Source organism: Adiantum capillus-veneris, chromosome 7 (genome assembly GCF_014529385.1).
Source record: "Adiantum capillus-veneris isolate H3 chromosome 7, ASM1452938v2, whole genome shotgun sequence".
Taxonomy (NCBI): domain Eukaryota; kingdom Viridiplantae; phylum Streptophyta; class Polypodiopsida; order Polypodiales; family Pteridaceae; genus Adiantum; species Adiantum capillus-veneris.
In genome coordinates, this window is record NC_140937.1 from 44,528,481 (window position 1) to 44,544,720 (window position 16,240).

Genomic DNA, 16,240 nt, shown 5'->3' on the forward strand with positions numbered 1-16,240 from the left:
GAACGAGCTCAGTTTCTATCACCCTCCGGAGGTGATGGCATACTCAGCCATGATAAGGCTAGCATTTGTCAAGCTATAGTAAAAATACTAGAAGCGCTAGAGATTAAAACAACAACATAAGGTGTTATTAAATCAAACAATAAGTGGGCTTTTAGCTCCCCACTTCTATTAAATTTACTACTGATTATCTTGAACATTTCAAAGGAAGAAACATTAAAAATAAACTTCCTATGATGCAAAAATGAACGAACGTTTTTCATGATTCTTTTGAATGAGTATCCTTTTTAAACTAGTAAAGAAATAAGATGGCAATATTGAACAACAAAAGCAGATTTCTAGAACAAAGAAGAGAAAATCTAAATAGATTAGGAGCAAATGACACCATACTTAGCTAAAAGAGAGATGTTTGAAGAAATGTGAGGCATACGGATGATATTTAGATTGGCATATTCTGGTTCAAGGCACTTATCATAGATATCTACTTCTGTGTTGCAAAAACGGCTCCCCCAGCCTCTGGAAACGCGTTGAAACAGCACCCATTTTTCTCCTTAAAAAGTCAAGCTTGCGTTAGTTTATTATTCAAAAAAAGTCAAGCTAAATTAAGCCTCCATGTTTGAACTGGCCACCCATCGTTAAAAAACAATCCCTATTATCAGTAGAACTGGTCCTCTTCACAACACAGAGAGAGCTCCATAAGTTTACAAAATTCTCTTCTCGGCACGATTGCAAGCGACGATTCTTCCATGTGTGCATGCTAATGAAAGAGGATGATGCAAATCTTGTTAAAATGTTTGCTTTTAATGTAGTTGTCGATATATCTTTGAATTTCTCTGTGTTTGGCTACTCTATATTAGGTGTAGCCCCGCCTTTTCCTTGTCCTGGCGAATGTCGTTTCATGTTCTTTTGGCAGGTTGACGTTTGTAGTTCGGAAACGTTTCATACAACACAGCAAGGGAGTCTGAAAAATCTTAAGGTCTAAAAAGGCACAACAATCACTATTTGTGGTTAAGTTAAGTTCACAAAACTTGTAAGGTGCAGCGGAATGAATGTTTGCACTTTGCTCAAGATGAGTGCTCCGAACTGTGCTCAAGGTTTCCTTTGTTCTTATGGAAGGGAGAGCCTTCCGTTCTTAATGAGAGATTGCTATGATCACAAACAAAGTGAATGGACACTGTGCGTGCAAGTGAATGAAACTGAGATATAGAGAGAGAAGAGAGATACGACACCAGAGACGTTGTAAAACCCTCCTCCGAAGCCCCCACTTTCATCGGCGAGAGTGGTCTACTTATGATTGCACAATCTGGTACAATGGTGATGCATGAGACTGATGCAAGTTTAGGCCATGTCGACAATGACGACGGTGATGACGAAGTCAACCTAAGGGCTGAAATCTGCAATCTTTCTACTGCTGTCCAAAACGCTATGGGCTGAAATCTGCTAAACTTCTATCTGTTGAATTCTGACTCTATGTCGGTGACGATGTCGATGACGACGATGCGACGACGACGCGCTGAAAACGCAGATGCTGATATCTGCGTTTTCCAGGCTGAAACTGTAAACCTTGCGTAAACTGACCGTGTGGCGAGGAACTGTTGCAGGAAGGTGAGATCTACGAGGTTCAGGACTTGATCTGCGGGTACTAACTGCTGAAAACTGAAAACACTAATGTTCCTTGACTTTCCATCGCGGTAAAGGTGCAAAACGCAGGGGCTGATCTGCAACCAAAAACGCTAGGACTGAATTTTGGTCCTTCTGTCGCCGGGATTCTGCAAATGCAAAAACCCTAGGCTGATCTGCTGTGTCTAACTGTTGTCGGGTTGATCTGCCATGCAAAACACTAGGGCTGATCTGCAATGGAGAAAACGCCAAGCTGTCCTTGGCTGAAAACGCTAAGTCTCCTATCGGGGGGTTCTGCTAAGAAGTTGCCTGTTAAGCGTGGAGCTCGTGCTGCCTCTTCTGCCATTTAGTGCTAACTTAGGTTTGCTTATATATTTTCTTAGCAAAATTGCCCTACCTACTTTTGTTGGAAAGTCACTTAAAAATAATAAGTGAAAAATGTCAAAAATAGGGAAAATAGGCTAAATGCACTGGAAAATTCCCCTAACTAATTCTAATGGATTCTGATGGGAATACTGATGATCATGCTGTGTGCAACCAGAGGATATGCATCTATACTAAGTGACTGGGCATGCACGGTCTACGAATAGCCTCACAAAAGTGTCAGATCACTTCTAATCTAAACTGACTGGACTGACTGAACCCTCATCATGCTGTAGCTTGTCCACGGACACATAGGGTTGGATGTGTCACGTGACATCCCCTCTTTTTCAAAATGAGGTACTGGTACCGAACTGTATGGCGTTGAGCGAGATCGCCAATAGTATCCGGAATCCTGAAAGGGACTCTTCATCGGCCCACTCTGATGTGTGGGTCGTGCGGTACTTGAACTTCATAAAGGTCTGCAATGCTTGCTTCTTTGGGCCGTGCCGAAAGCGACACAAAGTCTTTTGTGGCTTCTTCGATTGCTTCAACTTCGTTGAGAGTCATGCTTCTTTCTTCTTCAAGAATCTCCATGGCTGAAAATCCCTGAAACCATTTCCAACACAAAAACATGAACATACCCATACCATGTAAAGTGAATGGAAAAAATCTTCTCCTCAAAGACTGTGCATGCAACGTAGATGAACAAATAGACGGAGTGCTAAACCGCTCACCACATACACACAAACAATGAGATCGAATCTTTCTCTTTTGATCTAGAGCAATCAACTGTGGCAATTCACAACGGAAATGCCCATGCCTGGTGCTCATACTTTCATGTTCTCTTTTGGGGTACTGTGTCATGCCAAGGAAGAGACATGGAATGTGACTTCGTTACATACATACTTTTCAGCTTTTCATGAAAAATCTGCATACATTCGTGCACATCCATGAGTGAAACGTGCTCAACGTACAATATGTCATGCCTAGGAAAAGGGATCACATAAAGACGCTGACTAAAATACAGGAAACGATCAAGAATGAAACACTCGAACAATGCATGCGTATCAATCATGCGAACACATAATACTTCCTGTGAGGGTTCTTTGGACCTAGGCTCGAAAGCCAAAATCGGTTCTTCCTGAATGATCGAATCGTCTTGTGGGGGTTCTTTGGACTTCGACTCGAAAGCCAAGATCGGTTCTTCGTGATTGATCGAATCTACAACGAGGTTAGCTTCGCTAGAAAAAGCATCCACTAACACATCATCCTTGTGAACAATCACGTCATCTTCATGCAAATCATCACGCTTGGGAGAAATCACATCTTGATCATGCAAATCATCATGCTTGTGAGAAATCACATCTTGATCATGCAAATCATCATGCTTGTCATTGGCATCCAAATCATCATGCTTAGCAATATCATTCAAATCATCATGCTTATCTTTGTCATCCAAATCATCATGCTTGTCATTCAAATCATCATGCTTATCATGGTCAATCAAATCATCATCATGCTTCACACAATCATGCAAATCCTGTGTATCCTCCTTTGGAGAAGTAGAGACTGAGAGAGTCTCTGTCTCCTGAATCTCTTGCATCTGTGCCGGCACGTGAAACAAGAGTCGCAAGAACTCCTGCATGTGTCGGTCATGCCGTTCTTGTCTTGCCTTGCTTTCGGCTTCTCTTTCTGCTTGGTCTTCTGCGTGTCTGCGTTTCATTTCTGCCATTCTTTCTGCATTTGTTGCTTCGCGTTCTAAATTCTGTTTCAGAAACAATTGCTCCAAAGCCTCCATAGGAGTTAGTGCAATCCTTGACGTAGACGGGGAAGGGTCAGAAAAACCTCCTGGTGGGGAAAATTCTTCTTCGCCTCTCTCATGCTCATCACCTCCAAGCGAAGTATCCATTCCACTTCGAGTGATGACCATTTTGAAGTCATGGGTTCTTGTGGGTTCTTGTGGGTTCTTGGAGTCTTGGGTTCTTAAGTTCATGAGGAACTTGGGTTCTTGCGGTTCTTGAGTTCTTGAGGTTTTCTTTCGCTTGCAAACCGCGTTTGAGAAGGATCTTCTCTTAACCCGAGTTCTACTCCTTTCTGCGGGCGCACCCCTCGGCGGCCTTGCGCTCACACCAAGGTTTCTTTTTCCCACCTCACATCGATTGGCCAGCCGCTAACTACACGGTCCGCTCTCAATGAGTGAAAAGAGACACAAGGGGAAGCTGGACAAGCCCTTCTTTCCTTGGATTCCTGTCACTCTTCAACAAACACGATTAGCAATCGACATGCCCAAGCGAACTTGGGTTCGTGCGACCGCAACAAGCAAAAAAAAAATGTGGTTCTTGTGGTTCTTTCCTTGAGTGATACAGAACACTGCCAAAGCTCTGATACCAATGTAAGGTGCAGCGGAATGAATGTTTGCGCTTTGCTCAAGATGAGTGCTCCGAACTGTGCTCAAGGTTTCCTTTGTTCTTATGGAAGGGAGAGCCTTCCGTTCTTAATGAGAGAATGCTATGATCACAAACAAAGTGAATGGACACTGTGCGTGCAAGTGAATGAAACTGAGAGATAGAGAGAGAAGAGAGACACGACACCAGAGACGTTGTAAAACCCCCCTCCGAAGGCCCCACTCTCGTCGGCGAGAGTGGTCTACCGACGAGAGTAGTCTACTTATGATTGCACAATCTGGTACAATGGTGATGCATGAGACTGATGCAAGTTTAGGCTATGTCGACAATGACGACGGTGATGACGAAGTCGACCTTAGGGCTGAAATCTGCAATCTTTCTATTGCTGTCCAAAACGCTATGGGCTGCAATCTGCTAATCTTCTATCTGCTGAATTCTGACTCTATGTCGATGACGACGATGCGACGACGATGCGCTGAAAACGCAGATGCTGATATCTGCATTTTTCGGGCTGAAACTGTAAACCTTGCGGAAACTGACCGTGCGGCGAGGAACTGCTGCGCGAAGGTGAGATCTGCGAGGTTCGGGACTTGATCTGCGGGTACTAACTGCTGAAAACTGAAAACGCTAATGTTCCTTGACTTTCCGTCGCGGTAAAGGTGCAAAACGTCGGGGCTGATCTGCAACCAAAAACGCTAGGGCTGAATTTTGGTCCTTCTGTCGCCAGGATTCTGCAAATGCAAAAACACTAGGCTGATCTGCTGTGTCTAACTGTTGCCGGGTTGATCTGCCATGCAAAACGCTGGGGCTGATCTGCAATGGAGAAAACGCCAGGCTGTCCTTGGCTGAAAACGCTAAGTCTCCTACCGGCGGGGGGTTCTGCTGAGAAGTTGCCTGTTAAGCGTGGAGCTCGTGCTGCCTCTTCTGCCATTTAGTGCTAACTTAGGTTTGCTTATATATTTTCTTAGCAAAATTGCCCTACCTACTTTTGTTGGAAAGTCACTTAAAAATAATAAGTGAAAAATGTCAAAAATAGGGAAAATAGGCTAAATGCACTGGAAAATTCCCCTAACTAATTCTAATGGATTCTGATGGGAATACTGATGATCATGCTGTGTGCAGCCAGAGGATATGCATCTATACTAAGTGACTGGGCATGCACGGTCTACGAATAGCCTCACAAAAGTGCCAGATCACTTCTAATCTAGACTGACTGGACTGACTGAACCCTCATCATGCTGTAGCTTGTCCACGGACACATAGGGTTGGACGTGTCACGTGACAAAACTCCTTAGGATAAATTCCTCCGCTTGCAGAACTCGAATTCCAGTACATAAATTCTTGAAAAGAAGGAACGTCTAGAACAAAAAGATCATCTACAAAGCATCTTACATTGCATAACTTGTGCAAAAATAATGGGCAAGTGTTAGCAAGGACAAGACTCTCCATAAAATCAAACTCATAAGTAAAAAGATAGAAATTAGCAAGAAAAACAGCACAATTGGTGCCCATAGGGATACCAATTGTTTGCTTAAAAAGAGAGTCGCCGATGATTATATATAAATTGCCCAAAAAAAAAATCTAACCAAGATATTATGTCAATGTCATCTACAATCTTGGTGAATCTCTTTCTTCCTTTGTCTACATCTACATTCTTACTTTTCAACCATAAGAAGTCAAAGTTCAAGACCTATCCTTCTTAAGCTTGTACGCAAAAAATTTTGAAATAAGGGACTTGACTCTAAATTTAAGGTCCTCCAAATTTAGCTTCGTGTATAGCGTTGTAAAGTCAAAAGTTTGGAGACATAAAGGAGAAGATTTCTCCTTAAGGCTTCTTGAAGAGTTCAAAAACTTTATAACATGAATCACACCTATTGAATCATTTAAAATCCAACTTGAATCGGTAGGTACTGTTACCATATACATGTGGTAGTGATGTGTGTGAACATACTAGGACCGCCGGGGCATTTTTTCCCTCTTTAGGAGGTTTTTTCCCCCGAGCATTGTATATACGCCCATCACTCTAGGGCTATCTATCTTTCCATTGCACACTAAGTAACACACTCTCTATTGTGTGCCTTGAGCTTCCTTCGTCTTCTCCAAGCTGTGTGTGTTTCTCTGCAACCCTAATTCCAACAATTGGTATCAGAGCAATGACACTTCCCTTTACTCATGCGTCAACTCTCGTTCACCGCATCACTCCAGGGGGGATTTGTTACCATATACATGTGGTAGTGATGTGTGTGAACACACTAGGACCACCGGGGCATTTTTTCCCTCTTTAGGAGGTTTTTTCCCCCGAGCATTGTATATACGCCCATCACTCTAGGGCTATCTATCTTTCCATTGCACACTAAGTAACACACTCTCTATTGTGTGCCTTGAGCTTCCTTCGTTTTCTCCAAGCTGTGTGTTTCTCTGCAACCCTAATTCCAACAGGTACGTCTGCTTCCTTTAGCATATTTCTCCACAATTCATTTACGTTAGATAAAATGGCTTTGAAACAATAACTAAGCCATTTGGAAACCTCGGTCAAAGAGGTGTAACAAGAAGCAACTATAAATCTAAGCTTTATAGGGTTCTTGTGGAATTTTCAAATGGTGTATAAAAAAGGTATGAAGAGACACTTTCGTGCACTTATTGCTCCCGTAGGTCAACTTGGTCTTTAATAGAAAGTCTTCAATAGAAATTGAGTCTCTCTCTCTCTCTCTCTCTCTCTCTCTCTCTCTCTCTCTCTCTCTCTAATAAAAAGAGGAAAATGGTATAACCTTTCTATCACCCAAGTATGGTAGATTGGTTATGCTATTTCCCTCTTAAATAACATATCTTGAGTTCAACTCCTCGTCGGCTAGATCTTTAAGGTCTCTTGGAATAGTTTCCGACGACGTTAAAACTCTCTTCTTCTCGGGTATGTGGGCGGGTGTGTTTGTGTGTGCTAATAAAAAGATGAAAATGGTATAACCTTTCTATCACCCAAGTGTTGTAAATCGGTTATGCCATTTCCCTCTTGAACAAGAGGTCTTGAGTTCAACTCCTCGTCGGCTAGATCTGTAAGGTCTCTTGGGATAGTTTCCTACGATGTTAAAACTCTCTTCTTCTTCTTCTTCTTCTTCTCTCTCTCTCTCCAAGCCACCCATGAATCACCCCCTACCACAAGACCACATTTTGTTACTTTGTACTTTTTTTGTCCTTTCCCGATAGATGGACGAGTCACGAGAAGCACATGTATACTTGATTTGTCTCATAGGCCAACTTCGGCCTCCAATAGACGTAAAAAGAGATCTCTCTCTCTCTCTCTCTCTCTCTCTCTCTCTCTCTCTCTCATGTGTCGGTGCTTATGGGGTACTGCGATTCAAGCAAATAAACGTGCATGAGTGCAAAGAGCTGACTTGAGCTGGAAAATGGACTGAGTGCGCAGATGTGAAAAAATGACGAAATCAATGCTGATACAAGTAGTTACCGTGAGTGTAAGCCCCCAGCAGATTGTCCACGAAGAAAGGGGGCCATGCTGTAGAAAGATCAACGAGCGGGTGCAGAACAATCGCCATTACGTACAACGGAGAGATCGGGTTAACTACCCTACAACGTGGTCACGCTGTTCATCAACTTCGTCTTCAAATTGAAAACAGCAATTCAACGTGTGCTAAGGCCATGGGCTATGGTCACCCGGATAATGCTCTTTTTTGCATGTGACCAAGAATGAGGCTTGCGTGACCACCACCTAATGCGTTCGTATGGTCCATGTGGAGTAGTCGGCTCAGCATTCGTGAACATCATTAACTGACAGCTATGCATGCTGAATTGTGTTGTAAAGATGCATGTGAATTATGTGTAACCATAGGTGTTTGGAGCCTCATCAACCATAGATCCATCTAAGCTTGGGGTCTCATAGATTGCTTCACTTGAAGGCAACCATGCAGAGTCATACTAAGCTCTATAAGGTTGAATTGATCATTGTACATTAGCATGGGTGGGTTTCGTGAATGTATAATGTATAAGTTAAACTTGAAACAAGATTAAGGCAGTGCTTTAGAGAAACTTTTTGTGGCTTTGATCTTGCTTTATGGGTGTAGGTAGAGGAAGAGCTTGCATGTACTCGTACATATTGGAGTTCAAGGAGTAAGGAACGTAGCAACAAGTCCTCTCTCTCTCTCTCTCTCTCTCTCTCTCTCTCAAACACACACACACACACACACACACACACACACACCTCATGTCATTGGTGGTTTGCACAGGTCCTATTGTAAAAACATCAACATAGAGAGCCATAACCATAGATATATAGTACGCAAATAGGCAAACAACAACAAAGAACTATAACCATAGACTTATAGTGCACAAAGAGGGAGCTACATGAGATTTAACTCCAGTAATTTGCACCATCCTACATCCACACTACAGCATTGGATGTTGCTAGTTGAATGTGCATAGCATTATTGTATACTTGATGCTTGAAAGTTGTGTTTTAAACCACAATTGATATGCTTTAACCATACATTGATCCTTTTATGGTCATCTTTTCATCTCTCTCTCTCTCTCTCTCTCTCTCTCTCTCTCTCTCTCTCTCTCTCTCTCTCTCTCTCTCTCTCTCTCTCTCTACGTGTGTGTGTGTGTGCGTGTGTGTGTTTGTGTCCCCATTTAATTGGAGGCCAGCTTTGACCTCTTATAGATGTTAAGAATACTCTCTCTCTTTCTGTGTGTGTGTGTGTGTGTGTGTGTGTGTTTTCCAATAAAAAAAGTATGTGTGTTCCAATAGCATATAAACCAAAGAATCTTTTCAAATTACAAAAGACACTGAAAACTATGTCAATGAAAAGGTGGTATGATTCCCATTCATAGTACAGAATGTTAGGTTTAATGGTCATGTGGCCGACTGCCCATCACTGACTACTACTAACCCTAAGTGTATAGCTATACACTTGTGTGAGCCACTAACACAAAGTAGAGTGTGTATTGTGCCTAAGTGCATAAGATAGAGAAGAAAAAAAGGGGGCACACAGTGGTTGTTGGCTCTTCCCCTCCAACCTGTGTGTGTGGCTATGGTGGTGTGTGTGTGAGTGTGTGTGCGTATTCATCTTCCTCGTCCCCGTGCTCCTGGCTCCTCTCCTTCATCTGGTATCAGAGTTGTTTCATTCCCAAAATCGCTTTTGTGCGCACACGCACTTTCAAGAGTGCAAACAAGGGTCCGACTTCGACATCGGCAAATTCAGCATTCCAAGAGCGTTTCCATTAGGCAGCTTGGGGCTTTACCCCCCTTTCGAAGCCATTCGTGCCATCAAAAACCTCATTCGAGCTACGGTTTAGGAGCTGCATTTTTTCATCTCTCTTTTGGTAGTTTGTGCTGCAGAGCTTCCATAGCTCATCTACAAGAGCCCACGGCTCATTCAAGAGTGTGTAGCCTCTTCCGGAGTGGCCTCATACACACACATAGAGTGGGAGTTTGACGGCATTGTCTTCTTTGACTATAGGTATAGATACAGGTACATAGAGCGGCTTGGTTAGCTTCCTCTGTGCTTCTCGACCTCGATTTTGGCTTTGGCCACGGCATCGGCATAAATTCATAGGCTATAGGTTTCAATGCTTGCGACATTCTGGTTCCAATGGGAGCAGTTACTTATGCGTACATGCATATGTTGGCACTTTTGACAGTGTTTGAGCTCTTTTGAGAGCAGTTTGACTCCTCGCAAAGATATATCTTTGCATACACATGCTTCTAGCGCTTGTTTGAGAGTCATGACAGACTTGTACGTCTTTGTGAATGCTACCATTGTACACTTTTGTGGAGCTATCTTTTGGCTAGTATGACAATCCCGGCCATTTCTGAGACTTGGTCCAAATGATCGCCATTTTTGAGACTTGGCTATACGTTGTGCTGCATAACCTACGTTGTTGAGGGTCAGTAGCATGAGGTTTTCATTGAGCTAGGGTATTCTCAAATGGGGATATACCTTCGGTGATACAGGTAGCTGGAGCATCCCTTACGAGACCTCGCCATAGGACATGTATAGAGTCATATAGCTGCTTTTGACGCCGAGTTGGCGGTCTATGGTCAGTTTGACAATTTATGCAGTGTGCTTTTGAGAGGCATTTCCCTCTTTTATGCTTTGTGAGTGACATACTTGGTCATTTTGTCTCGTATTTTGGTTGACATAGTCCCAGATCCAAAAATGGGTAAATAGGAAATACTCCGGAGATAAAGATCCAAGAGCTCACGTAGCGACTTTCAGAAGAGTAATTAGAGAAGAGGAAGTTTTGGATTTTGCAACAAGTTGGTCTTTTTACAGTGTGCTTTTGAGAGGCATTTCCCTCTTTTAGGCTTTGTGAGTGACATACTTGGTCATTTTGTCTCGTATTTTGGTTGACATAGTCCCAAGTACAAAGGAGAGTGCAGAAATTTTTCCAGAATTTTTTGGTAGTTTTGTCACCATGTCTATTAGCAAAGAGTGTGACATTTATGACATAAATAAGTTTGATGGTACTAATCTTCACCTTTGGAAGAACCAAACGCATGACGTGATTGTCCAAAAGAAGCAAAAGTTGCCTATTGCCTATGCGACTAGAACTGAAGATATGCGCATGACTCAGTTTCAGTGGGAGGAGCTTGATGAGCTATGCAGGTCTACAATTAGATTGCACCTTGGTGAGTCTGTGTACTTTTTTGTGTTAGAATGCGAGATTGCTCATGCTTTATGGCAGAAATTATGGCTAGCAATAAGGTTTTCATGATGCAAAACTTTTCGACCTTCATATGAAGGAGTCAGCTAGCGTTTCCAGCCATATCAATGATTTTGATTCTCTTTTTGCCCAGATTCGTGACAGCGCGCATGAGCATTGATAATGAGATGAAAGCAATATTTTTGTTTTGTTCATTGCCACCCTCTTGGGATATCTTTTGCAGGTCTGTTAGTAACTCTGCTCCTAATGGTATGCTAAAATACAATGATGTTACTAGTGCACTTTTGTCAGAGGAGGTGCGTCGGAAGACCGTGACTAGCTCGCATTATGGCGAAGCTCGTTATGTGCAAAGGAATGATAAGCAATGTAAGGGCTATTCTTCGCAACGTAAGTCCAAGAAAGAGGACAATAGAGATGCATCAAAGGGTAGATCAAAGTCTCGTGGTCATCCGAATATACAATGCCATTATTGTGATAAGTTTGGTCACATAAAGAAGGATTGCTATGCTTGGAAGCTTGACATAGAGAAGGGTAAAAGTAAAGGCAAAGATCATGATGATAAAGAGGAGAAACCAAAGAGTTCGGTTAAGCTGAACATAGTTCAGAATGACAGTGAATGCGCAAGACATTAATATGTTGACTAAAAATAATGATGTCTTTTATGATGCAAAGGAAACTCTATCTTTGTAGAGTTTTATGCCAGCTCAACTCCTTGTTAGCGGTGAAGTATCCCATACATGGATTCCTTATTCGGGTGCTTCGTTGCATGTCACACCTTATAGGCATTGGTTTACTACATATGAGGAAACCATTGGCTCTGTTACACTTGGTGACAATTACTCTTGTGAAATTGTTGGTGTAGGTGATATTGCCATGGTTATGGAAAATGGGGTGAACTTTATCATCCATAATGTGCATCATGTTCTAGCCTTGACATGCAATCTGATTTTGGTTGGACGTCTTGATGACTTGGGTTATAAAGTCACTTTTCATCAGCAGTCTTGGCGTGTTGCAAAGGGTCATCTTATTATAGCCCATCTGTTCTAAAGTTGGTTCATTTTATCCTCTTTATGTGTCTGATAAAAACATTGTTCTGTCTGTAACCGAGCTGCCAACCGTTGCTTTGTGGCATAGCCGCTTATGACATATGTCAAAGAAGGCAATGGAGACACTCTCTCGTTTGGGCTTACCGTCTTTGTCATTTTTTATTTTCCCTTTTGTGAGCACTGTCAATATGGAAAGCAAACACAGACACATCGTTCTTTTGACAAATAAAGAAAACCCTTAGAGCTTGTGCACAATGATTTATGTGGGCCTATGCCTTCTAAATCCCATGGTGGTGCATCCTATTATGTTACATTCATTGACGATGCAACACGGCATGTTTGGGTCTACGTCGTGAACTCTAAAGATGAGACCTTTTCTTGCTTCAAGAAGTTCTTATCTAGTGTTGACACTCAGTTTGAACATAAGTTGAAAGCTTTGCGCTCAGACAATGGCGGAGAATATGTCTCCAAAGAGTTTACAGACTTTTGTTCAAGTATGGAAATTAAGCGTGAGTTTACAGCTTCTTATACCCCTACACAAAATGTTGTTGCGAAACGAATGAATATGACCATCCAAGAGCGGATTATGCTTATGCTATCACATGACCGCAAGCATTTTGGGCTCAAGCATTATACACAATCGTGTACTTGATTAATAGATCACCACATGCTTCATTTCAGTTTCGTGTACCTTTGCAGTTATGGTCAGGACATAAATTGTCTTATGAAAAACTCCCCACATTTGGCTGTGAAGCTTATGCACATGTACCCAAGGAGTTGTGTGCTAAGCTAGATCCAGCTAGATCCTAACTCTAGGAAATGCATCTTCATTGGCTATGGTGTAGATGGTCAATTTGACTATCATTTATGGGATCCGGAAAGTCGATCAGTGAGTGATGTTGTTTTTAATGAGACTAAGATGCATAGACATCCAGTAAAAAAGGTTGAATTCTGGAAACTGACGTTTTTCGATATATCACCTCCTATCCAGACAGCTCCCAAGTCACTTACTGCACAGGCTAGTATGAGTTTTGATCAGCCACAAAGATCTCAAAGAGTCTCATATCCGTCAGAATGTTTTGTTCCAAGCGTGGATCTTGTTTTGCTGACAGATAGTGGTGAGCCTTCTTGCTACAAAGAGGTTGTGCTAGCCAATGATAAGGTTCAGTAGTAACATGCTATGAAAAGGGAGCTATCCAATATTGCAAAGAACAGAACATGGGAACTTGTTCCGCTGCCAAAAGGTAGGAAAGCATTGCCTTGTAAATGGGTTTACAAGAAGAAGATTGACAATTACAAAGCTCGCTTAGTGGCCAAAGGTTTCAAGCAAGAATATGGTGTCGATTTCTAAGAAACTTTTCTCTAGTGGTCAAGATGACCACACTGACAATGTTGCTTGCTTTGTTTGCCATTGAAGATATGGAGCTTGAACAAATGGATGTCATTACAGCTTTCTTACATGGTGATCTCAAGGAAGAGATTTATATGCAACAACCTGAAGGGTTTGTGCTAAAGGGCAAGGAACATTTGGTCTATAAGCTTCTAAAAAGTCTTTATGGCTTAAAGCAATCATCCACACAATGGTATCAAAAGTTTGATGCATTTCTGCGTTCCCTATGCTGTAAGCACGGTAATGAGGTAAAGCTAACCATAACATATATTCAGAGATGGTTTCATTTACAAGGATTTGCAGAGTAACTGAGTGGAGCCCCTTTTACTTTGCAAGCTCTCATGAGATAAGGCCAGAGATGAGTTTTATGAGGACTTTTAGCCCTGAAGTGGCCCACGTACACATGTTTCTTAATTTTAGAGAGTTTGGCATTAATTGTCGCTATTTTTTTGGGTCAGTAATAGTGCTGATACGTGCAGTCAATCTATAATTTGGAGTCGCCTGTAGCACAAGGAGATGTTAGTAAGTGTGTACTACACCTTCCTAGATGGAGTCGAAAAACCACATAAAATATAGTAAGTATGAATGCTCAATTCCCCTTAATCATAAACACGTAGAGGTGGGACATTCTAGAATCCTCCAGTTGTTCCAGAAGCCAAGGGAGTGTGCCGACAATGCACTTTAAATAACATGAAATTGATGCAATAAGCAACCATATTCGGCCACATGAGCAGCCATAAGGTACCATGCACAACCATACTCGGCCACATTTCACAACCCTTCACAACCATATTCGACCACAACCATTCTTAACCATATTCACAACCAGTCATTCACAACCATATTCGGCCACATGAGCAACTTTGCCAAAGATCTGTCACACAGCGATCAACATGCATAGACCGTATCTAAGCAAGAAAGGCAAGCTCAATAACAAACCCCTGAGGCACCTCAACAAAGAAATAGAACCGCAGCAATTGCCCCCAAAAAATAGACGAGGCCGCTTATCTTAAACCCCCAAAGTAAGCCAATATCTACCATATATATACGGTCATCCACCAAGTTGTAAGAGAAAACATCAATCATTACTTTCATAGCTAAAAAACCCACAAGGCAAGCATTATCCTGCATTTAGGAAACCTTCCAATGTATTTCACTGCTCATATACACGCTTAGACATATATTGAAAGAATTCATTGAACTCGAAAGGAGTAAAAAAACCAGTGCCATAGATACCTAAGGGTCAGTAGAAGTTGCCAACCATCAGCATAACATAACAGTCATATATCGACTTAGTATAGCCAAGAACATACATGAGTTTTATTATCATATCAAAGGTGAATCACAACACAACCAAGCAGCTCGAACAGTAGTCCATATCAATGTCTTAAGCACCTGATGTACGCTTTGCAGTACATGTCGAAGCTGGAAACTTGCCTGTGCACTATTTGCGAGCCTCGAAAGGCTGCAAACACACAACTAGAAGATCCTAGCAAGCTCAAAGGGACAGGGGTGTGTCACTCACTGCTCAATGCTTCCGTCGTGAAGGATCATGTGCTACAAAGAAGAAGGAGCCATCGTCGATGCCATGCTCAATCGCCTTGCCACTGCAATGCTCCATCTCTCTCTCTCTCTCTCTCTCTCTCTCTCTCTCTCTCTCTCTCTCTCTCTCTCTCTCTCTCTCTCCCTCTCCCCCTCTCGCACACACACACACACACACACACACACCTATGAGCACACAAAGGAGAAGGAGAAAGAGACGGAGCAAGAGCACTTCTTAGCTTACACCTCAGAGAATGAGGATTTTTAGGTCAAATGGACCTTTTATAAGAGTTTGGCCCATTCAGACATGGGCGTCAACAATGGTTGGTCGTTGCAAAATTACTATCAAAATAAGATAAGTGGTGCACCTCTCATTGGCGATCACCTACACACCTATTGGACTGACAAGCCTGGTCCATGACTCAATCAAATAAATAATATGCATCCGTCGAAGGTAACCCTTATTGAACACAATCAAATAACATAAGAAACCCTAACCTAATTATTTGCACCCCCCTAGAGAGTCAAGGGAACAGGATATTGTAGATATAGGGAGGTAACCCTAAGCCTAAACCCCTATCCTCGTCATCGTCGAGAAAAACAAAGTCATCATCCGTGAGACTATACGTGCCATTCGTGTAATCATGTAAATCTTCTTCATCATTAGTGGCACCAATGTTTACTAAGAAGGTCACTAGACGTCTACAGTCATCTTGGTCAAAAGGGTAGGCTTGTGCAATGGGAGAGACTCTCTCTAGTAAGTATGGATCAGTCATGGTCAAGAGACGTATCAGCCATTCTAACTCCTCGAAATTCCTCTCACATGCTAGCGTACCTACCAGATCCCATTCACAAGCAAGCACCGGAAAGACTATGTGAAACACTTGTGAAAAGTAAAGAGGGTACCTCTCACCCAAGGTAGGAGTGGATTACTCTAGCGTACTAACCATATCTGTACACACAGATAGATGATGGTTAGAGTGCAAATATTACAAGGATCGTGTCCTTGTGCATAATGTGTTTTTATGATTTTGTGTCATATATAGAACTTGTAAGTTTCCAGATTATTGTTTGGTGGTCTTGCTCTTTTACTTTTTTATCTTGTTTTTATGAGTATAAGGCTTTATATATACCTTCCCTAAGATTGGGATATTGAGAGGTCAGGGAGGAAGGTTAACAAGGGAGTGAGTGAACGATGAATG

At 42.2% G+C, this 16,240-nt stretch overlaps 1 protein-coding gene across 6 annotated transcripts in view; it reads right to left on the reverse strand.

Moving 5' to 3' along the window:
* Positions 1-8,150, reverse strand: part of LOC147453769 (Polynucleotidyl transferase, ribonuclease H-like superfamily protein) — a 138,891-nt gene extending 130,741 nt beyond the window's left edge. For 2 of the 6 annotated variants that reach the window (XM_086515862.1, XM_086515860.1), the window contains exon 1: positions 7,846-8,150. In XM_086515862.1, the coding sequence (XP_086371988.1) occupies positions 7,846-7,933 (88 nt within the window). In that variant the 5' untranslated portion in view covers positions 7,934-8,150. The remainder of the gene's footprint in view (positions 1-7,845) is intronic. The other 4 variants (XM_086515861.1, XM_086515863.1, XM_086515859.1 and 1 more) reach the window with 2 other exon arrangements.
* Between the last annotated feature and the right edge of the window lie 8,090 nt (positions 8,151-16,240).